A 26,986-nucleotide genomic window follows, 5' to 3' on the forward strand; every position below is an offset into this window, starting at 1 on the left:
ACTTTGAATTCTTCATATTTGGGATTTCTTAAATCACAGGAATATTCCATTTCATTCATATACCACGATTTCTTCAATAATTCCTTAATCATTTGCACAGCCTCTTGGTTTCCATTTCTTTGCTACCACAAAAAAGTGCTGATATAAGTGGGTTTTTTTTTAATATATGGGACCTTACCACTTATCTGACTTTGCCCAGTAGTGGTGTCACGTAATGAGTGGGTACCTTTATTATTTATTATTACAAATTGTTTTCCACAACAGTTGGACCAGTTCAGAGCTCCAGCAACAACATAGTATGATTCCAATAGCCTTTCCAATATTGACTGTTTTTATCTTTTGTCATCTTTGCCTGTATGATGACCATGTGGTAAAAGCTCAGCTGTTCTACTTTGCATTTCTTTTATTAGTGATTTGGGGTATTATTTCATGTTGTTGTTTATTGTGTGCATTTCTTTTGCAAACTAGCTGTTTATATCCCTTGACTACTTAAATGCTAGAGGATCGGTACAATTTTGCAGATGAGTTTCCATTCGAAAACATTGTTGCCATGCTTCCCCTCTTAGTGAAGAGATGCTGAGACCTTTTTTGAACTCTGACCTCCTCCTTTTAGCAGTTGCTTTATCAGTTAAAAATACTGTGAGAAATGGTGATAGTTTATCAACAAGCCTTTATTAAGAATTTACTATATACCTGGTAGTCTGATCAATGTCTTTTTCTTTACCCATTTCCCACTGTTCAACAGTAATAGCTTCATTGAAGCTAGTCTAATTTCACTCTGTGTCATGTCAACTTTATCTTTTCAATTTATTATTTTTACTTTTTGTCTAAACAAGTTGACAGTGTATATATACATAGCTGGTGATACAGATGATGTACGTGATAGAATGCTGGACTTGGAAGTCAGGAAGCCCTGAATTTGAATCCTTCCTTAGACACTTAAGTTTCCTCATCTGTAAAAAAAAAAAAAATAGTAATAGCATTTTCCTCATTGTGTCATTGTGAAGATCATATGGAATAGTCATGTAAAGCAATTTGTAAAGCTGAAAGTATAAAATGAATGCTAGTGATGATGATGATGGTATATTAAAAACTGATTCTGACATTAATAACTTTATTTCTTGTCACTTTAGATGTACATTTTTTTTTGTCATGTTTGGTGCTCACCTGTATTTAGTAATTTCCTGTTTCTTATTTTCATCATACAAAAGTGTGAGGCTTCTGAGGAATCTAAAACCTTTGGTCCCTTGGTTTTTGATCCAGAAACATATTTTACAACTTTTTTTTTTAACTGTACTCCCATGCCCATCTTTACTTCAAAGTGATTTAATATTAAGAGCATCTTGGTACTTAAGTAATCATTTAATTAGTTACTGGGGTATGTGGGGTGTTCAAGAAGAACTAATACCTCTGGTATCAGGGCTGCTCATCCACCTTTCATGTCTTCCTGGCATTCAACTCACCTGTGGCTCCAAGAAGCTGTAGCATTGATAGCAGCCACACTGAGGTACACCATCTGGGCAGAAGGACTAAACCAGGTTGAGGCTAACCAACTGGGTTTTGAGTTAGGGAGATGTCTACCCCAAGAATGTGAAGACTTGCCCAGGTGGAATGGCTGGATGAGAACACTTTGTTTCAACATCCAGGAAGGTACCATAGAGCACTTAGAGCTTGGTCGGACATCAGAGAGTTTGGTCATCTACTACATCCCAGGTCATCATTAGTCATCTTGACTTTTGTCTTGCCCCTGGTCTCTGATGCCTCTGGAAGAGTGAGGCTGACAACTGTGTGCACCTTTGCCTCACTTGCATTCACTTCTTGTACAAATCAAGACATTCCTCTGTGCTGTCATTGTTCCTCTCCCAAAGTGAAAAACAAAACAGTTACAGCAATAATTAAGTACTTAGCTACATAGGTACTTACAGAGATGGACACTTAACGTAATACTTAGGTATTAAGTAATTAGGCATTTTGTTGTTCTTATTTGTCTTTGTGATCCCATTTGGGATTTTCTTGACAAAGGTAATGGAGTGGCTTGCCATTTCCTTCTCCAGCATATTTGACAGATGAGGAACTGAGGCAAACAGAGTTAAGTGACTTGTCCAGGGTCACACAACTAGTAAGTGTCTGAGGTCAGATTTGAACTCAGGAAGATATCTTCCTACCTTCAGACCCAGCACTCTATCCACTAGCAGCCCTAATTAGGCATTAGGTAGTAGGTAATTAGGCATTTAGGTACTTAGGTAATTATTTATACAGTTACTTGGGTACATAGGTAATTAGTTAATTCGATAAGTGGGTGTATAGCTACTTAGAGACATGGCCACTTAGGTAATTATTTATATAATTAGATGCATTAGTAATTAGTTAATTAGATACTTAGGTGCATAGGTACTTAGAGACATAGGCACTTAGGTACTTACCCAGGTTTGAACTCAACTGAACTGGTTTGAACCTGTTGTAGTCCTGATTTGATATGGTTTAAACTGGGGTGAACCTGTTGGCTTTAAGCTTGTTTGAACTGGATGAACCCAGTACTAGTAAAGTTTATGTTGCAGCTAGTCTAGAAACTGAATTGTGCTTAGTACCCTCCATCCCTGTACCGCCGTTCTGCTCCTGTTATCGCTGCTGAAACAGAAAGGGTTTTGTTTCATGGATTGCTTTAGCCCAAGATTTCATGATCTCAGCTACTAGGAATAAGCCTCTTCATGGTTAGGTAGACTAGTTTTTAGCTAGCAGTCTCTGGGACTATTTGAAAACTTTCTGGCCCAGTAAAATTGCAGTGCTTTCTTTTTTTAACCTTTTTTTTTAAAATTAATTTTCATTAGCAAAAATCCCCCTTCTTTCCCTCCAGCTCACCCCATGCCCCAATTGAGAATGAAAGGAAAAATAAACTCCTGTTAAAAACATGTATAGTCAAGCAAAACAAATTTTCTAACTGGCTGTGTTTGAAAAAGAAAGTCTCATTCTGTGCTGAATCCTTCCCCTCTGTATGAGAAAGTGGATAGCATGTTTCGTCATGAGTCCTCCGGAATCATGTTGATCATGTTGATCAGAATTGTTGATATTCTCCTGATTCTGCTCATTTTGCTCTGCATCTGTCATAAAGTCTCCTTAGCTTTCAAAGAAACTTTCCCTTCATTATTTCGTATAATACAGTGGTATTCCATCACATTTATTATACTGTGACTTACTCAGCCATTCTCCGATTGATGGGCACCCTTCAGTTTAGAATTTGTTGATACTGAGAAAAGAGCTGCTGTAAAGATTTTTGTTCACTGCTTTCCCTCTTATTCTCACCTTATTTCTGTACCCAGTTCTGTGTATGTGTGTTTTTTCTTCTTTTCTTTGACTAGTTATGAGAGTGAAGTTCAAGTGTCACTGTCTCCTCCTGTCCTTCCTCCTTATTTGTATAGGCTTCTTGCATGGGTCCTTTACGTGAGAGAATTTTCTTAACTTTACTTTCACTTTCCCCCTCAATATATTCCTTGTTCCTTCAGTTTCTATTCTTTTTAAGCTCATCAAGACATGATTGAATGACTCCCAGCTCATTTGTCTAATTAGACTCTATGACCTTTAATGATGATAGAGTTCAGAGGGGACACATGTATCATCTTCCCACATTAGAATGTAGACAGTTTAACCCATGATGCTCTATACACTCCTAGGTTTGCACTTTCTCTGCAACCAGATCTGGTCTTTTCATCAGGAATGCTCGAAGTCCTCAATATTAGAGGTGTCTATAAACTCTGTAGAAAATAAAATTAAAAAAATAAAATTTTAACAATATAACACACATAATGTGGTTTTCTAAGCCAATATGCAGCCCATAGGAATCCATTTCTGTTTGTGTTTGACACTTTTTATTAATTACTTTATGTAACTAAAAGTTCATTTTTCCTCTGTAGAATTATATATAATTTTGCCAGGTAAATTATTTTTGGTTGAAAGCCCATATACTATAGCTTTCTGGGATGTCATATTCAAAGTTCCATTAAATCGTGTGTGTTTCTGACTGGATTTTGGGTACTTAAATTCTTTGTTTTTGGCTACTTAATTTTTTCTTTGACCTACAAACTCTGGATTTTGGTTATAATGTTCCTAAGAGTTCTTATTTTGGAGTTTCAGGAGGAGTCTGATGGATTCTCATTTGTTTACACCTTGCTCTCTGGTTCCAAGAGATCTGGGCAATTTTATAACTTTTGAAATGTCTTAACTCTTTTAGTCATGTAATTTCAGGTAATTTAATGATTATTAAATTTTCTTTCCTCAGTTTATTTACTAATTCATTTTTACTACAGAATATCTTATATTTTCTTCTATTCTTTCCAGCCTTTTCATTTTTTGGCATTTCTTGTTGTTTATGGAATAGTTAGTTTCTATTTGGTCCGTTTAATTTTTAGAGAGTCTGTTGCATGTGTATCTGTTGTGCCAAGTTGTTCATCTCTTTTCCAGTTCTTTTGTGACTCGTCTCTTGTACAATTTTTCTTCCAGTGCTATCATTTCATTTATTTTTTAAGCAAATTTAACTCTTAATTACTTTTAGAAATTCTAGTTGAATTTATGCCCATGTTGTATTTGTTTCTGAAGTTTTGCTTGTACATGTTTGGAGTAATTTTCTTTTAGGTTTATGTCTTGAGTATCCCTATTTATTGTGAGAGTCTTTTTTTTCCTTTGTATGTTCGTCTTCCATCTTAATTCCTAATTTCATATTTATTGTTAGGACCTCCTGGAGGGAATGTTTGGGCCTATCCTCTTGTTGTTTTCTTGGGATATTGAGTGTTGCTTTTTTCCAGGGCAAAATCTGATTGCGATCCCCGTTGGTCTTTGCTCTGCAGGTTCTTGACCTGCATTTGGATTTGCACAACACTTTTGTGGGCTTGCCACTGATTAGGAGTCCCAGTAGATTGCTGCTGTACTCATCATGTCAGCCAACTGGAAAACTGCTGGTTTAGAGTGACAAAGCTGTATCCTTCCCTTCACTCTGGGATTACATCCTAATTATTCCAGTGCAGGTTTCAGAGTGGACTTGAAGCTGATTTACTACCCCAGGAGTTCAAGCCACATAGCTGCTTCTTGCTCCTAGAATTGCTTCTTGCTTAGTTTACAACCTAGGACTCAAGACCACCTCTTATCCTGAAATGCCACTCCTTGGCTTGGGACCCCTCAGTCTGACCTGGAGCTTCATAGTGAGTGATAGAGATGTGACTTTGCACCTGTTTCTTCACCTTACTCAAATTTAGGCCCTCTTGGCTGAATTGAGGACTTTTTTTTTTTTTTTTTGAGGCAATCAGGGTTAAGTGACTTGCCCAGAGTCACATAGCTAGTAAGCATCTAAGGTGGAATTTGATCTAGGGTCCTCCTGACTCCAGGATCAGTGCTCTATCCACTGTGGATATGCAGGCATCAAAAAATATGAATTCTCTTCCTTAAAGACAAAACCAAAATATTTGTTCAGATACCAGAAAGCCACTTCCACCATGGGAAGGAAGTTTCTACACATCACCAGTAGAGGAAGGACTGCCATCCCCAAGCCTTCCTTCTTGTCAGGCCTCCCCACAAACAGGCTCCCTTAGGCAAATTGCCTCTCTCTTACCCAGGCTAGATGGTCTGCTCTGCCTGCTGCCTCTCTCTCAGCTCCACCTCACTCTCTCTTCCTGGGGCACCCTTTCTGCTCCACCTGTTCAGGAAACTCCCCTCACCATGGGCTTCATGTGAATCAAGCTGTGGGCTGGGCCAAAGCTCAGAGCCGGTCAGTGGGCGGCCTATTAAGGGACAGGGAAGATCTTCCAATTCCCATAACGTTACAGCCACCTAGCTGCCCCTGAATCAGGGACTTCTTGCACTGGTATACAGCCTCTCCGTAAGTGGGAAGGTTTAATTCTGTGTGCCCATAGCTGGACCTCATCCCCAATGTCCATAGACCTCGGTTTATTCTCCTTATGCCATCCGGAGATAGACATATGATTCACTGTAATTTTTTTTCTTGAATTTCCCACCCAGGATTCAGTACAGTGCATTTTGTTTTTATTCTCTTCAATTACACATAAAAACAAATTTTTAACATTCTTTTAAAAAAATTTTTGAGTTTCAAATTCTCTCCCCCTTTTCTGAAATGGCAACAATTTAATATGGGTTATAGATGTGTAATCATGCAAAACATATGTCCACATTGGTCATGTTGTGAAAGAAAACAGAGCTAAATAAATAAATAAAGTGAAAACTAGTATGCTTTTATCTGCCTTCAGACTTCCATCAGTTCTTTCTCTGGAAATGAATAGCATTTTTCATCATGAGTCCTTTGGAATTGTCTTGGATAATTGTATTGCTGAGAAAACAGCTAAGTCATTCACAGTTGATCATTGTACAATATTACTCTCACTGTGAACAATGTGCTCCTGGTTCTCACATCATTGCATCAGTTCATGCTTTTTCTGAAAGCACCCTGCTTGTCGTTTCAGCATAGTAGTATTCCATCATGATCATATACCACCACTTGTTCAACCGTTCTCCAGTTGATGATCTCCTCGATTTTCTATTCTTTGCCACTACCAAAAAAAAAGCTGCTATAAATATTTTTGTATGTATAGGTCCTTTTTTTCCCCCCTTCAGATCTCTTTGGGATACAGATCTAGTAGTCGTATTTCTGGGACAAAGGGTATATGCAGATTTATAGTCCTTTGTGCATAGTTCTAAATTGTTCTCTCTGATGCTTGGATCAGTTCACAACTCCATGAATGGTGTAATTTTCCCACAGCCCCTCCAATATTTATCATTTTCTTTTTCTATCATATTAGCTAATTTGATAGATGTGAGGCAGTAACTGAGAGTTGTTTTAATTTGCATTTCGCTAAGTAGTGGTTTAGATAATTTTTTATGTAACTTTTGACAGCTTTGATTACTTTATCTGTAAACTTCCTGGTCATATCCTTTGACCATTTATCAGTTGGGGAATGACATATATTCTCATAAATTCGATTCTGTTCTCTATATGAGAAATGAGGCCTTTATCAGAGATACTTGCTGTAAAAAGTTTTCACCAGATTTCTCCATTCCTTCTAATCTTGTCTTGGTTTTGGCAAAAACTTTTTAATTTAATATAATCCATATCATTCATTTTATGTTTTGTAATGTTTTCTATCACTTTTTTGGTCCTGAATTCTTCCTTTCTCCATAGATATGAGAGGTAAACTATTCCATGCTCCCTTGATTTGTCTGAATCTATGTACCTATTTGAATCTTATCTTGATATACAGTGTAAGGTGTTGGTCTATACCTAGTTTCTGTCATATCATTTTCCAGTTTTACCAGCAGCTTTTGTCAAAGTGAGTTTTTGTCACCAAAGCTTGGATCTTTGGATTTACTAAACATTAAATTCATTTACTGTGATGTGTTGTATACCTTATCTGTTCCATTGATTGACCTAATATATTCATTCATTTATATTTCTTAGCCAATACCAGATGGTTTTGATGATTACTCTTTTACATAACACTTTGAGATCTGGTACCAGTAGGTCACTTCCTTCCTTTTTTTTTTTCCCCATTGATTCCCTTGATATTCTTGACCTTTTATTTTTCCAGATGACTTTCATTATTTTTTCTAGTTCTACAAAATACAGTTTTGGTATGACACTGAATAAGTAAGTTAATTTAGGCAGAATTATCTTTCTTTTGTTATATTGGCTTAGCCTCCCCACGAGCAATTAATATTTTTCCAGTTGAGGTCTGACTTTATTTGTATGAAGTGTTTTGTAATTGTGTTCATATAGTTCCTGAGTTTGTCTTGGCAGGTAGACTCTCAAGTATTTTATATTGTTTCTAGTTATTTTAAATGAAATTTCTCTATCTCTTACTGCTGGACTTTCTTGGTAACGTATAGAAATGCTAATGATTTTTGTGGATTTATCATTTTATATCCTGCAACTTTGCTAAAGTTGTTAATTATTTCAACTAGGTTTTTAGTTGATTCTTTCTGATTCTACCATCATATCATATTCAAAGAGTGATAATTTTGTTTCCTCATTGCCTGTTTTAATTTCTTTGTCTTCTTTGATTGCTGTAGCTAGCATGTCTAGTACAATAGTGAATAATAGTGGTTATGGTGGGCATCCTTGCTTCGCCCCTGACCTTACTGAGAAGACTTTTAGCTTGTCCCCATTACAGTTAATGCTTGCTAATGGTTTTAAATAGATACTACTTACTTTAAGGAAAGTTCAGTTTATTCCTGGGTATTTTAGTGTTTTTAACGGGAATGGATATTGTATTTTGCCAAAAGCTTTTTCTGTATTTATTGAGATAATCACATGATATATGCTGGGGGGGTTTTATTGATATGGTCAGTTATGCTGATAATTTGGCTAATATTGAACCAGCCCTGATTCCTGATATGACTCTCACCTGGTCATGCTGTATGATCCTTGTTATTTTATGGATTTAATCTCCTTGTTAGTATTTTATTTAAACTATTTGCATCAATATCCTTTAGGAAAATTGATCTATAGTTTTCTTTCTCTGTTTTTGCTCCTTCTGGTTTTGATATCAATACCATATTTGTGTTGTAAAAGGAATTTGGAGGGACTTTGCCCATTTTTTTACATACCTTATATAGTATTGGAAGCAATTGTTCTTTAAATGTTTTGTAGAATTCACTTGTAAATCCATGTGGTCCTGGGGATTTTTTTCTCAAGGAGCTTATTTATGGCTTGTTCAATTTTTGTAAAATAGGATTATTTATTCTGTTTCCTCTTCTGTAAATCTGGTCAGTTTATATTTTTATAAATATTCATGTCTTTCACTTTTGGATTTTTAGATTTACTGTAATGTATTTAAGTTTATTGGCAAAATACTAATAATTGCTATAATTTCATCCTCATTGGTGGTAAATTCACCCTTTTCATTTTTGATACTGACGTTTTGTCCTTTTTTTAAAATCAAAACCAGTGGTTTGTCTATTCTAGTTTTCATAAAATGAACTCCTAGTTTTTATTAGTGCAATGATTTTCTTTGAATTTTGTTAATCTCCTTTGATTTTCAAGATTCCCAATTTGGCATTTAGCTGGGATTTTTAATTGTTCTTTTTCTGGTTTTTTTAGTTCATCATGTATTTCATTGATTTATATTTCTCTATTTTATTGATGTAAGTATTTCGAGATGATAAATTTTCCTTTGAGTACTGCTTTGGTTGCATCCCATAAATTTTGATATGTTGTCTCGTCATTCTCTTAAGTCATATTTGTTTCTTTGATTTGTTCTTTGACCCATTCATTCTTTAGGATTAGATTATTTAGTTGCAGTTGATTTTTAATCTGTTTTCATGCCCTGTTCTTGAGTTTAGTTTTTATTGTATTATGATCTGAAAAGGAAGCATTTAATGTTTCTGCTTTTCTGGCTTATATGCCTTAATACATAGTCAGTTTTTGTGTAGGTGCCATGACTGAGAAAAAGTTATATTTCTTCCTATTCCATTCATTTTTCTCCAGAGGTTTGTCATATCTAACTTTTAAAAAATTCTATTCATTTAACTACTTTCTCATATTTTTAGTTAGATTTTTCTAGTTCTATGAGGTCTCCCACTAGTATAGTTTTACTGTTTGCCCTTGTAACTCATTTAACTTCTCCTTTAAGAATTTGGATGCTGTAGTGTTTAGTATTCTTGTTATTATCTCATTGTCTCTGGTACCTTTTAGCAAAACATAGTTTTTCTGCTTATCTCTTTTAATTAGATTACTTCTTGCTTTTGCTTTGTCTGAGATCATGATTGCTATCTCTGCCTTTTTACTTTAGCTAAAGCATAGTAGTTTCTCCTTCAGTCTTTTCCCTTTATTCTGTGTGTATCTCTCTGCTTTAGGTGGGTTTCTTGTAAACAATATCTTGTTGGATTTTGGTTTTAATCCACTCAGTTATCCACTTCCGTTTTATGGATGAGTTCATCACTTCATAGTTAAGATTACTGTGTATTTCTCTCTATCTTCTTTCTTTCTCCCTTCCTTCCTTCCTTCCTTCCTTCCTTCCTTCCTTCCTTCCTTCCTTCCTTCCCTTCTTTCTTTTCTGTCCCTCTCTTCCTCTCTTTGCTCCTTCTCAAAATTGTTTTGCTTCTGACCACCACCTTCCCCAAGCCTTCACTTCTTTTATTTCTCTCTCCTCCTATTTTTCTGTAGGATGACAGATTTATATACCCAATTGCATGTTTATGTGTTATTCCTGTGAGTCATTTCTTAGGAAAATAAGGTTCAAGCTTTGCCTACATCTCCCTGTACTCATTTTCACTGTAAAAGCTCTTTCACGTGACATAATTTTATCCCATTATACCTTCCCTCTTCTTCCAGTACATCTCTTTCTCTTAATCCTTTTTTTTATGTTGTCACCATCAAGCACACTGTCACAAGACTTATGTGAAAACCAGATTTATTGAAAGAGAAATGAACATGCATGTGGAACTGAAAGGGTTCCCAGTCTTTACAGAAGTTTACATTTTTATGATAGCTGGGCAAAGGGAGGAGGGATACCAGGAAGGGGTGTGACGTGGGAGGGGGAACAGTGTAGCAAAGGGGGATAAAAGACAAGACAAGACCACTCCCTACGGGGAGGAACAGGGTGGTGGCAAAAGCCTCAATTGTTTCCCTTGGGAACTGCCAGACTGAAGATAGGAGGGTCTGCTTATCTGCTAAGGACCCCAACCTGGCACAGACTGGCTAGCGTCTGTCTTGCCTCCCAAGGACACACAGGGAATACAGCTTGTGATGCAACAACAAATTATATCAGTTCAGGGGGAGCTTCATCCTTGACATATTTAGGGCCCTCCTGCATGATCTGGGTCCAGTGTTTCTGGAAAATATGACAACTCAAAAAGACAAGTTCAGGGCACCCCTTAAAAACCCTTAAACAGTATCATCCCATCATAGTTAACTCAGGCTCATGCATGCCCCTCTATGTCTATACCCCTAAACTCTATTAACTCCTTCATAGGTTTTAGAAGTGTCATCCTCCCATATAGGAAGTAAATAGTTAAACCTTATCCCTTATTATTTCTCTTTCCTGTTTACCTTTTCATGCTTCTCTTGAGTCTTGGGTTTGAATGCCAGATTTTCTATTCAGCTTGTGGTCATTTTATCAGGAATGCTTGAATGTCCCATACATTTTTATAGATTTGGAGAGGTTGGGAATCAGGATGTGGTGGGGTTGGGATGTTGGAAGAGAGCTTTCTCCCAGCTGATATAGCTTTTGAGTTAATTTCTATGCTGGGAGAAGGCAGCAGAGCAACACTTTTGTGGAATTATTTTGAATATGACTTCACAACAATTGAGAGATTTCACATAGTAGTATGTGATTAAATTTCAAATAAGTGATATCCATTCAGTACATATGAACACACTTTGAACAGACCAAAGTGCTAGATGTTAAGGAATTACCAAAGTTTGAGTAGGGCATAGACCTTGTCTTCAACACTTTTTCAGTTTAATATGGAGATATAATACAAAAAAGGTTACATAGCATATACCTCATTATATGATATATTAGAAAGTTTTGTAGTATGACATGTTACAAATTTCAGAAGAGAGAAAGATCAATGCTGGTTATCAAAGAATGATGCTTCATGAGAGAAATGAGAGTTGAGATATTTAGGCCTTGAAGGGAGAGGGATTCATTTTGGATAGCTGAAGAAGATGGAGGAAGATAATTTTGACAGTGGAGATTTACAAACACACATACAGGAATGCATATGGTGTGTGTAGGCAATAGTAAGGAAAGCAGTTTCTAGCTGGGGTGTGGAGGGTTTGTATGGTTCATAAAAACAAAATTTAGAAAAACTGGTGGTGACTAGATCATAGGATAACTCTGAATTTCATAATTTTTATGTAGAATTTTTTTCTAAGATGATTTTTTTGATGGTGATGATTACATTGTATTTATACAAGTGGACCTAATATTTGTTCCTCTCCTTTAAACTCAAAATTTATTTTGAAACCACAGGGATATTTGCTGACAATTTAAAATAGAAGGACAATTTTTATTTTTTTTTTGATAAGTGCTTACCATTCTTCACTTCTGCCCCTTTCTACATCTTGATCAGTAATATCAGCATGACTGTTGCTACTGTGAATGTCTGTGGCAGTCTTTTCTCCTGTGACTCAGAGTCCTAGAAATTATTTTGTATATATTTTTGTATAGAATTTTCTATTCACATGTTGTTTCCCCTATTAAAATTTAAACTTGTTGAGGGCAGACACTATTTCTTTTTTTGTCTTTGTTATTAGTGCCTGGCACATAGTAGGTATTTCATTAAAGCTTGTTGAATTGATTTCTAAAATGTGGCATAACTTTTGATTTCAAAAAGCTTGTACTTCAGGAAATTGATTTTAGAAAGAGCCTTCATAAGATGCAAAGAGATCACAAGATTTTCCCCCATACAGGGAGCAACTTTGTCTATAGAGCACTAGACTTAGAGTTAGGCAGAACTGAGCTCAAATCCTGCCTTAGATACTTCCTTGCTGTGTGACCCTAGGAGAGTCACTAAGCTTTTCTCAAATTCAGTTTCCTTACCTGTAAAATGGAAATAGAAATGGCCAACCTCAGAGAGTCTTTGTGAGGTACAAATGAGATAATGCATGTAGATGTTTTGCTATCTTTCAAGAACTATATAAATTGTAGCTACTACTACTATTATCGTTGCTGTTTGTGTGTTAGCCCAGACCTGTGATTTCATTGGTGTGGGAGTGTGGGTTCCCAGTGACAATTTCCTCCACTGAAGCACATCAGCACCAGCTCTACAGTTGATAGATTTAGAGTGCCAGGATGAGCTAAGAGGTTAAATGCTTTGCTCTGGGTCACAGAAGCCAAGCTTGAACCCAGTTCTTCTTGACTCTGAAGTTTGCTGATTCTGTCTAGCACACCATGTTGTCACTTAATGAACTGTTCATATCATATAATCATTCTCATGTGTGTATGTGTGTATTCAGTCATTTTTAGTTGTGTCTGATTTGATTCTTTGTGACCCCATTTGGGGTTTTCTTGGCAAAGATACAGGATTGGTTTGTCATTTTCTGCTCCAGTTCTTTTTACAGATGAGGAAACTGAGGCAAACAGGGTTCAGTGACTTTACCTAGTGTCACACAGCTGGTAAGTGTGAGAGGTCAACTTTGAACTCAAGTCTTCTTGACTCCAAGCCTGGACATCTATCCACTGTGTTTCAAGCAAGCATTTTTCTTTGGTTATGGGTAGACCTGTGTAATATTGTTACTACTTAAAAAATAGTAAAGCATGAGAGATGTGAAGTTGACTCACCACTGATAATGCTATATGGGTATGGCTAAGTCATTTCCTTTCAGAATCTTAGCATTTATAAAATGGGATGGAAAGATAGTGGAAGATTCTACAAGATGATTTCCAGGACCCTTTCCAGCCTTTAGTATTTTTAATTCTATTTTATTTTAGTTCCCTATGATTTTTTGGAATTTTATTTTTCTCTCATTCCCTACCCCCATTAGCATATCAAAGTCATTTATTTTAAATAAATATCAGTCATATTGCTTTAAACAGAGAGTACTTTAAACATCCCAAGTTCCCTCGGGATTGTGTCATCAACATGTGCAACTACAGGTATTGAAATTCCCCTTACATTTTCTGTTTAACACAGGTTTAGAGAGTAGCCTGGAGCCTTTGGCGACAAAACTAGTATGATTCTGAGGCAAGACTTGAACCCCCCTAGGTCTTCTTAACTCCAAAGCTAGTCCTGTAGGCCCTGGATCACTATACTGCACTGTCTCTCATACCCTTTGGGCTTTCTCAGAAGTTCTGTACATTTCATCTCTTCATTGTGTCTGCTGTTATCTTCACATTTCCATTTTTACTGGTGTCATTCTAGTGTCCTTATCTGTAAAACAAGGATAATAATAACCTCTACCTTGCTTATTTTCTCATAATTTTATTGTAGGGATCATAAGTAATGTAGCATGGGATTTCAAGTTTAAAGAAAATTTGCATAATATCTTCTGTTTACATTTAGTTTCACAACATGTAATGGAAACATTTACCAAGTATATTTCTAGAAATTAATGCAAATTCTAGAAAATAGAACCAAAATTATAAGAACCTATTGACAGTATAGAAAACTTTATAGGTACAGAGAAAATTTAATCTTCTCTAAGAGCTCTTTCCCCTTCCTTCAGCTGACATTTTGATCAAGTTGGATATAATCTTTAAAAGTGGATTTCTGTCATGAATGTTTTAAAATATCACAGGATGTGATAGCTTATAAAATAAGATTCTTCTAATTTAAGTAATTTTAAAAGTAGCTGTTTTAGCATTCTTTAATTTTCTGTTTTTTTTAACCAGTTATTGAAAAAACTGGTTTTAAAATAATGTGTAGAATGAGTTTTTATAGATTGATTTTTTTTTTTTAAGCAAGCCAGGACTTAAATATAGAGTTTAATGTCCTTAATTGTTTTTGCTTTTTCATAGTGACTAACTTTCAGTAGAATTAAGCTAATTCTTATTTTTTTCTCCACAGAACATTTGTAAGAACAATCACTTGGAAATTAAAACTGTTTTTGAAGGTTCTTCATCAAGAACTAAGGATTATCTCACACCATGGCCAAATCTTAATGCAGAGATGCAAAAACAATGACTTATTACTAAATATGATGAGGGTTGTGTGTGAACACTGACCCTGATTCAGTTGTAATGAGTATTCTAGACATGAGTTTGCATCGGCAAATGGGGTCAGATCGGGACCTTCAGTCTTCTGCCTCATCTGTGAGTTTGCCTTCGGTAAAAAAGACACCCAAAAAGAGGTCATTTAGGTCATTTCTGTTTAGGAAGAAAAAGGACACCAAACGTAAATCAAGGGATCTCAATGGCGGGGTAGATGGAATTGCAAGTATTGAAAGTATACATTCTGAAATGTGTACTGATAAAAACACAGTTTTTTCCACATATACCTCCTCTGACAATGGAACAGCTATCAGTAGCAAACAAAATGGAGAATTTATGGAATGTCCTTTGTGCCTTTTGCGGCATTCTAAGGAAAGATTTCCTGATATAATGACCTGTCATCATCGATCTTGTGTGGATTGCTTACGACAATATCTGAGAATTGAAATCTCTGAGAGTAGAGTTAATATCAGATGCCCAGAATGCACCGAACGATTTAATCCCCATGATATTCGCTTGATATTAAGTGATCATATCTTGATGGAAAAATATGAAGAATTTATGCTTAGACGGTGGCTTGTTGCAGACCCTGACTGTAGGTGGTGCCCAGCTCCAGACTGTGGGTAAGAATATGCTATTGGGATTTTTTTGTGTTAGCATATATATAAAATATTTCTAGCAGTCAAAATAAAAATTTATTAATTGCTTAAATGAGACTGTGGTAAAGGCTGGGGATATTTTTAAAAATGCAAAAACTCAAGAAACTCACATTCTAATGAGAAACAAAAGATATAAATAACTATGCACATCATAGAATTAACTTACCACATGGATTCATCCCGTGAGAATAACCTCTTGGGTTTTAATAGAGAAATTTTGTCACTGTTAAATTGACCATGTGATACTACAGTGTGTTTTGGTTGTGGTGATTTAATGTTGTTGCAATGATGAGGGGAGGGAGCATTACAGAGATTCATGACTTGCTGTTATTTGTAGCTAGGTAATGTCAGCTGTAGACATGGCTAATAATGAAAATAGCAAGCTAGCATTTATATAGGGCTCTGAAGCTTGCAAAGCGTTTAAATGTATGTTTCATATATTCATGCTAAGTCAGATGATTTGTGGTTATTACATTGAAAAATGCCAATCCAGAAAAAAAAAATCAAATATACATATATATGGAATTACAGAGGAACAAAATGTGATTGTGCCCTTTCTTAGTTTTTCATTATCTTCTCCACTGGGAGGAATACATTAAGAATACATTTACCCTAGTGATAGCTAATGTGGCCTACTTTTTAGAAGTAAAGTAGGGGAAAAATTGGGAAAATAAATGCAAATGATGCAAGATAATAATGAAAAAGAGTCAACAGCTTGGTATAAAGGAGGCACAAGAAATATTGAAGAAAACAACACCTTAAAGAACAGAATAGGCAGCATGGTAAAAGAAGAACGAAAATCCCCTGAAGACAAGAACTCTTACAGCTTTATGGAAAAAGATTTACAAACATTCATTGAAGAAAAGAACTTCTTAAAAAGTAGAATTGGCCAAATGGAAAAGAATGTGCAAAAGCTCGCTGAAGAAAAGAATTCCTTAAAAATTAGAATTAGAAAATTAAAAATTAGTGCAAGTGGAAGCTAGTGATTCTGTGAGACATCAAGAAACAAAATCAAAAGAATAAAAAAAAAAAGAAAATGTGACATATCTTATTGGAAAAGCAACTGACCTGGAAAATAGATTCAGACAAGATGATTTAGGAATTATTGAACTGGGCCTGGAAGCCATGATCGAAAAGAGCCCAGACATCATATTTCAGGAAACTAAAGGAAAATGACCCTGATATTCTAGAATGTGAGAGGGTATAGTGGAAAGAATCCACCAGTCACTTCCTGAAAGATATCCCAAAAGGAAAACTCCCAGGCACATTATAGCAGAGCACCCAAGCCAAGGAGAAAATATTCCAAGCATTCAGAAAGAAACAATACAAATAGCATGAAGCCACAGTCAGGATAATACAAGATTTAGAATCTTCTATATTAAAGGAGCAGAGGGCTTAGAACAAGGTATTCTGGAGGGCAAAGGAAATAGGATTACAGCCAAGAGTCACCTACCCAGAAGAATTGAGTATACTCCTTCAGGGGAAAATGGTTGTTTAAGAAAAACGACTTTGAGGCATTCCTGATGAAACAGCAGAGCAGAGTAGAAATGTTGGCATTCAAACAGAAGACTCAAAGAGAAGCATAAAAAGGTAAACAGCAAAGACATCATAAGAGATTCAGTAAGATTAAGCTGTTTACATTCCTACATGGGAAGATGATACTTATAACTCCAAAGAACTTTATCATCATTAGAGCAATTAGAAGCTGTATACACAGAAGGCAGGAGTGTGAATTGACTATAATGGGATGATATCTAAAAAATAAAATTAAGGGGTGAGAAAAATGGATGCTCTGGGAGAAGGGGGAAATGAGAGGTAGAATGGGGTAAATTAATTCATATAAAAGGTGTGAGAGTTTTTACAAGGGGGAAGGGAATGGAGGGTAGCAAACAATGCTTGAACCTTAACTCTCATCAGAATTGGCTCAAAAAGGGAATAACATACGCACTTCACTTGGGTGTAGAAGTCTATCTTACCGTATGGGAAGATAAGAAAGAAAGGGAGAGAGATTAAGAGAAGGGGAGTGACTGATAGACACATTGGAGGAGACAGTGGTTAAAAGCAAAACACTTTTGAGGAGGGACAGGTTGAAAAAGGAGAGAAAGAAGAATAAATGGGAAGAAACAGGATGGAGGGAAATACACACTAATCATAACCGTAAAAACATTTTTACATTGTTTCTCTGAAACTGAGAGACTGAGTTGAATTTATAAGAATACAAGTCATTCCCTAATTGCTAAATGGTCAAAGGATATGAACAGGAAGTTTACAGACAAAGTAAGCAAAGCTATCAATAGTCACATAAAAAAGGTCTCTAAAATTTCTGTTGATTAGTGAAATGCAAATTTAAACAACTCTCAAGTACCATCTCACACCTATAGATTTGCCAATATGACAGAAAAGGAAAATGACATGTTAGTGAGGGTGTAGGAAAACTGGAACATTACATTGGTGAACTGCTTCAACCATTATACAGAGCATAAAGTTTCGAGTTCTAAATTCTATCCTTCTCCTTCCCATCCCTCTCCCTGAGATGGTAAACAGTCAAATATAGGTTATATACGTGCAATTATCTAAAACAAATGACAGCTACCTGACCAGTTAAAATAAACATTTGTTTCTAGGACTTTTTATTTTTGTTTTTCAGAACTAACAGACAATATAAAGGTGATTTCTACTGACATGGTTACTGTCTGCCCTGCCTTTTTTAAATGGAAGAGAAAGACTATCACTTACTTTTCATAAATGATCTATTCTAGCAGTCATAGAAAGATAATTAGAAAGCTGAAAATTTAATTCCATAAGTCAGTTCTCAGGTTGTTTGGGCTTTTGAACAAAGATGGAAAGGGGAAACATGGCATAATCTTTTTTTTTTTTTTGTTATCTATTAAGAAAAAAATAGTTTAGCACTTGATAGCAACTAGGTGTTAATTGAAGTTGGAGTCTTTTAAGTGGGGTAACTAGCCATATAAATTTGTATATGTAATCATCTAAAACATATATTCCTGATAACAAATTTTTTTTGTTATTTTTTTCAGTCATTTCATTTGTGTCCAAACATTCATGATTCCATTTGTGGTTTTCTTGGCAAATGTACTTGAGTGGTTTGCCATTTCCTTCTCCAGCTCTTTTTAGAGATGAGGAAACTGAGGCAAGCAGGGTTAAGTAACTTGACCAGGGTCACATCTAGTAAATGTCTGAGGCCATATTTTAACTCGAGAAGATGAGTTTTTCTGATTTGAGGCCTGGTATTCTATCCACTGTGCCACCTATCATAACGTATTAAGAGAGAATCCCATTGACACTTATGAGATTCAACTGTAGAAATAAAGTAAGCATATGTGATTATAAGGATCTCTGTGGCATTTTCTTGAAAATAAGTTATGGAATGGATCTTCTTTTAACAGATAAGGTAAAGTTTTAGAAAGCACTGAGCTTTTTGTTCAGGTTCACTTGTTCAATACAGCTTCTTAAACCTAATGTTCCGTATTTACAAATTGATAATCACAGATAAATTCTTACTACTATCTGTTCATCTTTAGAATGGATATTGGGGGTGAGGGGAGCCAGGTTTACTCTGGCCTCATAAGAAAGGGGATAGGAAGTAGAGTTGGGGGGAAGGTGGACTTTGGGAAGCATGCCATAGTGGAAAGAGCCTTGATTTTTAGAGTCAGATGATATGGATTCTGTAAGTTGGCTCTTCTGCTTACCAGTTTTGTGGCCTTGAACAAGTCACTTAATCTCTCTGAAACTTAGTTTTCTCATCCTTTTACAGCAGAGAATGGGCCATTCAGAGAACTGCAACCTCAAGGCCACGTTCCCCATCCCTGGAACTGATCTCTGAAAAGGGTTCTTTTCCAGATCTAAATCTGTGTTCTTGGGGCTTTAAAGTATGAACGTAGATAGCATTCATTCATTTATCTCTCTTAATAAAATAATCATTTAACTTAAACATTTGTTTGTGGACAATTTGCTTAAAATGAAAATTGTTGCAAAGGTAAAATTATGATTAAATAATTTCTTTAGTATTTTGAATTTCTCTTGTATTAATGTATCTATTTAATTCCCATCTTCTCATCTTGATTCTTCAAGATATGCTGTGATAGCGTTTGGCTGTGCCAGCTGTCCAAAATTAACTTGTGGACGTGAAGGCTGTGGAACAGAGTTCTGCTACCATTGTAAACAAATTTGGCACCCAAACCAGACCTGTGATGCTGCCCGACAGGAGAGAGCCCAGAGCCTCCGTCTGAGAACAATACGTTCTTCTTCCATTAGTTATAGCCAAGAGTCTGGAGCAGCAGGTATTTATGCCCAGTTATCTTTAAAATGTTTGGGAGACACATAATTGCTTTCAACAAACAGCAGTACAGTCAACAGCTTTGGATTCCCAGTTCCTCTTCCAGTGTTCAGATTGTTGTGATATGGCATAGAATTTCTGTCCTGAAAATACTTGAGAAAATTTTATGTGAGGAAATATTTTCATTATTTAAAAGTAATGATTGAAAAAAATTAAAAGAATGAACGATTTTTTAAGAAACAAAACAAGTACCATGACCATTTTTATACTCAGTAACTAAGAGTGATCATAAAGTAGTACTCGTGCTGTGTTTTGTCTTTTGGTCTGGCTTAACAAAAACATTTAATTGAGAGGTGAATTCTGACCATGAAATCATTAGGTGCAATTACTATCTTTTTTCACAGAAGAATGTTAATTATGTTTTTTTTAAAAGGCCTAAATTGTACCGGAAAAAGATACTTTACCTAACTTTTGAAATATTTTATTTCATTAATTACAAATGGTATGTGTTTGTGTTGGTGTGGGTGTGGGTGTGTGTATTTTTCAAATTTGCAATTGTCCCATCTCCACTCAAGAATATTTAAGTATACTTTAGGTTTTTAAAAATCCAAGTCCACACTTTCAAGTCATAGGTTTGAAATTCTTTGAGGGTTCGTACATGAATAATGTATTTATCCTCCATGTCCAGTAGGAAAAACATTTTCATAAATCATAGAATCCCCAATTCAGATTATCTGGCCCATTTTAATGTTTATCCTTCAGGTCTTCCTAAGAGGCTCATGTCTCCCAAAATATAATCAATTTTTTTTTTTTGTAATTACATTTGGTCCTCAACATGTCCAGTATCCCATCTCCCTTAAAGAGATTAGTCTTCATACACAGACCTGAGGTTACAAACCTAATTAATCCCTCTCATTCTTTACTTCTCAGCCATATTTATTAACATCTTTTACTATCATTTCTTATACCTACCTTTGCCTTGGATTCAAGGTGTCTTCAAGTATATGCTGATTTAATTTTGAGAGTCTTGTTGAGTCCAAATCAAGCTATTAGTGTATGACAAGACAAGCCACTACCACCTTTGCTAGCCATTTTTTAGTACATGGTTCAGTTTTCTTCTCCACCCTTATTTCTTATATTTAGGGACTTATGTATACATGTCAGCATTCCTTCCAACACTCTGGCTTCCCAGTTCCTCAGCTTCTTCAGCTGCCATGACCTGCAGCTTAACTGCCACACACAGGGATTTTCCTAACTTTGATATCATCACCACTGACAGATGTCATTTAGAACTCTGAAATTCCTGTGCATGGCATGACTGCCATTCTCTCTTGTGCCTTATCCCTCCTAAACATCATCTTCATCCTTTATGACCTTCTGTCATTTTACCCATCCCTGCCATCCTAGTACTGCCCTGACCTTCCTTCCCTTCATAATCTTGATACTACAGTTAGCCAGTTGAACTTTATTCCTCTACCCTCAAATTCTTTGCCTCCTTATTCTACTGCTCCTTATCCCCCATTAAAGCTCAATCCTAGATTACTTTCTACCATTTATCGACCTTCTTGGCTTCTGTTTTCTGTTGCTGAATTCCAGTGGAGAAAGTCACACAGCTCTGCTGACTGGATATACCAGTTTTTAATATTTATCTTAACTGAGTCTTCACTGCTACACAGTAATTCCTTTCCTTTTTTGTGATATCACAGCTCCAACAGTATATGTTGTAAACCTCCTCTTTTCCCTTCAGGCCACTAATTCTGCCCTTTTGAGTGCATTAGCTCTTTACCTAGAGGTGGACGGCATGTTTCATCGTGAGCCATTTGGGGTTGTGGCTTATCAGAGTTCTTAATTCTTTGTTTCTGTATAAATTGTTCTCCTGGTTCTGTTCACTTTGCAACAATTCACAGAAGTCTTCCCAGATTTTTCTGAAACCAGTTCAATTCAGTAAACATTTATAAAGTTCCTAATCTGTGTCAGCTTCTGGGGCTGTAAGTAAGAAAAAGACATAGTCCTTTCCAAAGATCTTACAACCACCAACAAAGACAGCATAAAAAAGAAGCTGAAAGCTACCAGTCAGTACCCAGCCAGAGCGTATACTGTTCCCAAACAGGACAGCTGAAAGGGAATGAAATACCAAGAAGGTTGGGAGCTCTTTATGAAGAAAGACTTTGATAAAAGGAGTTTAGGACTCTGCCTTCTAGCCTTCCACTCTGAGGGGAGAGGCAACTAAGGGCAAGTTGAGAAAGTGTAGAGTATCAAAACCTGATTCATCCTTTGTGGTCACTTCTTACAACACAAGAGTATTCCGTCACATTTGTATATTATAATTTATTCAGCCATACCCTAGTTGATGGGCATCTCCTCAGTTTCCAGTTCTTTGTCACTACAAAAAGAGCTGCTATAAATACCTTAGTGCATTTGAGACCTTTTTCTCTTTCTTTGATCTCTCCTATCCTAGTAGTAGAATTGGTGCATTAAAAGGTATGCACAGTTTAATATATTTTAGGATATAGCTCCAGAATGATTGGGCACATTACATCATCATCATTATTATTACAGTACATTATTGTAGATCTTTTCCCATAGTTCCTCCAGCATTTGTCATTTTCCTTTTTTGTCATCTTAGCTACCCTGTTAGGTGTGACATGATACTTCAAAGCTGTTTTCGTTGGCATTTTTCTATTAGCGTTTTTTTATTATGCTTATTGATATCTTGGATTTTTTTCTTCTGAAAGCTACCTACTCATATCCTTTGGTCCTCTATCAATTGGGGAATGATTCTTTTTCTTATAAATTTGACTGTTCTCTATCTAAGGAAATGAAACCTTTATTAGAGAAACTCACAAAAGATATTTTTTTCAGTTAGCTTATTCTTAAAACAACTCTGATATTGTGCTGTGAAAGGTGACCCTGAGTTCTCCAAAGTTTGCTAAGCAAAGAATCAACTCTGGAAAGACTTTAAGAATACTGTATAGTGATACCCTATGATCTGAAGGCTAAAAGTTTGTCATCAGATTGGCTATGGAATAAAGACTTTTTCTACTCATTCTAAAGATGATATACCAAGTCCATAGTTTATGGGCTGCGTTGGGGGAGTACCCACATCAATCAGCAAAGTTAATTATTGAAGTAAGTTCTTAATATGAAACCTCACCTTCTCTATAACTGTCCCTAGGACTTCTCTTCATTTCCTCTTTCCTATTCTCTTTGCTCTTATGTTATTTGTCATCTTTTATCATACTTGTTTTTTGAGAAATGCATGTGGTTTGAAATAGCTTTGTCTTTTAGCAAGGAGGAAAAAATACTTTCTAAATTAAAAAAATGTATTGGATAGTGCATCAGTGGAAAGATTTAGGTATATGAGTATCCTCATTTCAATTTCAGTTATTAATCATCAAGCTCCTATTAGAAATTTTATTGGGAATGACTGTTTATTGATATAATTTGGTATATTTTGCATACAAGTAAAAGTTTCTTTTTTTCTTAACAAGCTGATGACATAAAACCATGTCCCCGATGTGCTGCATACATAATAAAGATGAATGATGGAAGTTGCAATCACATGACTTGTGCTGTCTGTGGTTGTGAGTTTTGTTGGCTGTGTATGAAAGAGATCTCAGATTTACATTATTTAAGGTAAGTTTAAGGTGATACTTATATATAATTTGAAAGCAAAATGGCATTAAAGTTTTTTCTAAGTTTTAAAATTTAGATTTTGAAACATGCTTAAAGTAATTAATTTTACCCTAATTCAACAGCCAAATTTTTCTAGTAAGGTTAATAACCAGCAAAATTTCTAGGAAGAGTGTTTTCTTTGTAACGAGATGTAACATTGCAGAGTGCTAGCCTGGGAGACATGGGTTCATATCTATCTTAGGACACTAACTAGTGTGTCACCACAGTCACGTAACCTTCCAGGGTCTCTGCCCAGCCTTTAAGATTGAAAATTATCAATAAGGATGTTTTATTGTATCACAAAGAAGGCCTTATGCTCTGACTGTATAGGGTGTTAAAAGTCCTTTTAAAATTTCTTGTATATAAATTATGACTGGCCACAAAGAGGAGGGTGAAATGTGTATACATCTCATATGTGACTATTAAGACGAATACTTAACTTCTTGAGTAATAACGAAGTTTCTTAGATGGTTGAGTGCTAAGGACCAATCCCAATTCCCTTTGTGCCCTACAAATTACTTTTTTGTTTTAGAAAATCTTTTGGTTGTATAAAAAAATAACAAAACTTTAAGGGAAAAACTCCATAACCTGTCTGCTAGTCAATGCTGTAATCTTGTCTAATAATTACTCTTGGGTTTTCAAAGTAATGTTGATTTATTGTTCACTTATTTTCATTAGCCCATCAGGATGTACTTTTTGGGGAAAGAAACCTTGGAGCCGTAAGAAGAAAATACTGTGGCAGCTGGGAACACTTGTTGGTGCTCCTGTAGGCATTGCATTAATAGCTGGCATTGCTATTCCTGCAATGATTATTGGAATCCCGGTGTATGTTGGACGTAAGGTAAAATGCACAATTCCTTATCTGATGTGTGACTCTTGTTTTTAGTTTGTCTTTGAAATACATCATCTGTAAATTGGTAGTATGTAGGTTTTTTTCTTCAGGATAAAATGTTACTTAGCCATAAGATTATCAATTTCAAAAGTCTTATAGTCATTCTTCAGGAGAAAAATGAAAACTAGTAAGTTTTCATGCTAAGACAAATTGCAATATTTGAAAAAGCCAGAATGCAATCTTTTTTTTTATTTTTTTGGAAGGATTTTACTGACAGTGTTTATATAGGCTGAGCAGAATTTGTGGGGTCACCGAGTGGGTAGGATGGCAAGCAGGGGAAAGATAGAAATAAGTTGTCAAGTATAGTTCAGAAGGTTTCTTCCAAGTTATGAAGCATTGCCTCTTTCCAATTTCACCCTTTGTAAGGTCTCTTTTGGTCTTCCGTCTTCTGAGGGATATGGGAAAGATAGAAACATGGTGTGTATAGAAGCAACGGGTATGGTTTTGGGGTGGGTAGAAAGCAGGGAGGTTCAGGTGACTTCTGCAGATACACACACACAGACATACACACACACACACACAGACACACACACACACACACACTCTCTCTCTCTCTCTCTCTCTCTCTCTCTCTCTCACTCTTCCAGGAACAACCCTACTGCTTCAGTTGTTTCAACTGCACTGTAGAATCTGTTGAGCAACAAAGCTTCAGGTGTCCCCCAAACTTCCCACTTGGGGCAGTTGTCTGTGTTTTCCAGCCCTCTACGTTGTACTGAGAACTTCTTGAAATAGTTAAGTGGACACACAGAGTGATATTATTTGTCTGCACCACCACACACATCAACCTCTTTCTCAGCCCCAACTTGGTATAAGCAGCTTCCCGGAAGCACTCCATGCACACTGGTGTCAATTTCACTACATTTTCTGCCCAGTGGCACCAAGTTCAGGATATTCCCAAATGCCTTCCTCTGAAAGGTCCCTTCCAGTGCAGCTCCATTCACAGTCTTCCCAGCATTTGCTATGGTCTCACTGAATGCTACAATATCCAGAAAAAACTGTCCCTCATCAATGCCAGTGACAGTCATAGCCCACATCCTGAAGCAAGCAGGCTGGGAGTGCTTCTATAGCATTCCAGTCATGTGTGGGGAAACTTTTGCCATATTGAGTAGCTTTGGCATACTTGATCAGAAGGCACTTACTTATACTAGGCAATCTGAAATCTCTGGACTCTGCACATGAGCTCTGTGGTTTTTCTGGAGAGCATGAGCCCCAAGATCATCTGGATCTTTCCCCAGATCTTGCTAAGGGAACCTGACAGCATGGTCAACAGGTAGCTCATCTTGAGTCCAGAGCAAGCAGAGAATTGGAGTTACTTGGTCAGCTCAGCTGTAAGATGCACAATCTTTAAACTTCATCACAATTCTACCCTTAAAAAAACAAAAAGCCATGTTGGGTAATAGCAATTCTGAGTGAGTTTATTTATTCAGGTTAATACCTAAAACATCACCTCAGCAGACAACAGCCAGAAAAAAATGTATCTGTTACTATTTCACTTCCAGAATCCAATGTCCAGGGCTTTAAATTCAACTAAGCAAATAGTTATTAAGCACATAGTTGGCTCACTGGACTTGGTGTCAGAAAGAGCTGGATTTGACTCCTGTCTCATTTGCTTGCTAGCTGTGTAACTCTGGGTAAGTCATTTAACCTTCCTGGGCCCTAGCGTTCTCATCTATGGAAAATGAGGGAGTTGGATTTGAAGACCTGTAATGTTCCTTCCAATCAAAATCAGCAATCCTATTATGTGCAAGACTCCATGCTGAGTTCTCAAGATACAAAAAGAAAAAAAAAGCAGTCTGGCCTTCAGGAGCTTCTGTTCTACAGGGGAGCATAGCAGATATGCAAGTATAATACAAATGCTTTATTCTTCTAGTCAGTCATTCAATGAACATTTATTTATTAAGCACCTACTGTGAGTCAGGAATTGTGCTAAGCACTACGGATACAAAGAAAGGCAAATGACAGTCCCTTTCTTAAGGAGCTCACGGTCTAGTGACAGAATCCATCACTTAAAAAGAAGCCTAGGATAGGAGAGATAAGGAAGTTCTGCAGTCAGGTGGGAAATGATGTGGCTGCCTTGGGACCCTCCTTAAATGGAGACTCTGGAAGGAGCTGTCTGATGTCCTCCTTCTCTAGCCAGAGGGAAGGAGGAAGGCTCCTTGGGGAAGAGGGATACTGAGGAGGTGTAAGTTTTAGAGTTAATGTGATTTTGCAGAAAGATGAGTTTCTAGAAATGATGATGGAGTCCAGGAGAACGTCCCGGTGGGAGACTATATTCCATATGGTCTTTTTATCACAAGTATTAGCATATAAAAGTGATAATTAGTTTTTTTCTCAGGTGAATTTTAAGACTTTTAAAATTGAATCTTATAAAATTATAAAATAAAAAAAGCTTATAAAATCTAAAACAGTTTAATTTTTTAAATGGCTATTTTGGCCTAAAGTGTTAGATGTAAGCTATTACAGAATTGGTGGAGCACAGTTAGATGACAGTGCGTCTGAAAAAGATGTAGGGATTTTAGTACAATGAAAACTCAAATGTGAGTCATCAGTATGATATGGCAACCAAAAACCCTAATATATTAATCTCTCCATCTGCATTAAGAAACATAGTTTCGAGGAATAAGGAGGTACCACAGTGCTCTGTACTGCTTAGACTATATCTGGAACATTACTCAGTACATTGACAGTAAATTGGCGAGCAGTAAAGAAGGATGGCAAAAGGACCTGTAGTCCATCCCCATTTCAAACTGGTTAAAGAAATTGGGGCTGTGTAGACTAGACAAAATGTGGACATTCGTGGGGCACATGATAG

The 26,986-nt window shown here is 36.3% G+C and overlaps 1 protein-coding gene and 1 pseudogene across 17 annotated transcripts in view; one reads left to right on the plus strand and one right to left on the minus strand.

Moving 5' to 3' along the window:
- Nucleotides 1-26,986, plus strand: part of RNF19A (ring finger protein 19A, RBR E3 ubiquitin protein ligase) — a 103,331-nt gene that overhangs the window by 37,229 nt on the left and 39,116 nt on the right. For all 17 annotated transcript variants that reach the window (XR_011965825.1, XR_011965833.1, XR_011965830.1 and 14 more), the window contains 4 exons: nucleotides 14,509-15,274; nucleotides 19,403-19,611; nucleotides 23,099-23,243; nucleotides 23,961-24,123. Coding sequence is in view for 1 of the 17 variants with exons in the window: in XM_072603398.1 (XP_072459499.1) it covers nucleotides 14,682-15,274; nucleotides 19,403-19,611; nucleotides 23,099-23,243; nucleotides 23,961-24,123 (1,110 nt within the window). In the remaining 16 variants the exon portion in view is untranslated. The remainder of the gene's footprint in view (nucleotides 1-14,508; nucleotides 15,275-19,402; nucleotides 19,612-23,098; nucleotides 23,244-23,960; nucleotides 24,124-26,986) is intronic.
- LOC140500663 (thymidine kinase, cytosolic pseudogene) lies at nucleotides 24,778-25,679 on the minus strand (annotated as a pseudogene).

Source organism: Notamacropus eugenii, chromosome 4, assembly GCF_028372415.1.
Source record: "Notamacropus eugenii isolate mMacEug1 chromosome 4, mMacEug1.pri_v2, whole genome shotgun sequence".
NCBI lineage: Eukaryota > Metazoa > Chordata > Mammalia > Diprotodontia > Macropodidae > Notamacropus > Notamacropus eugenii.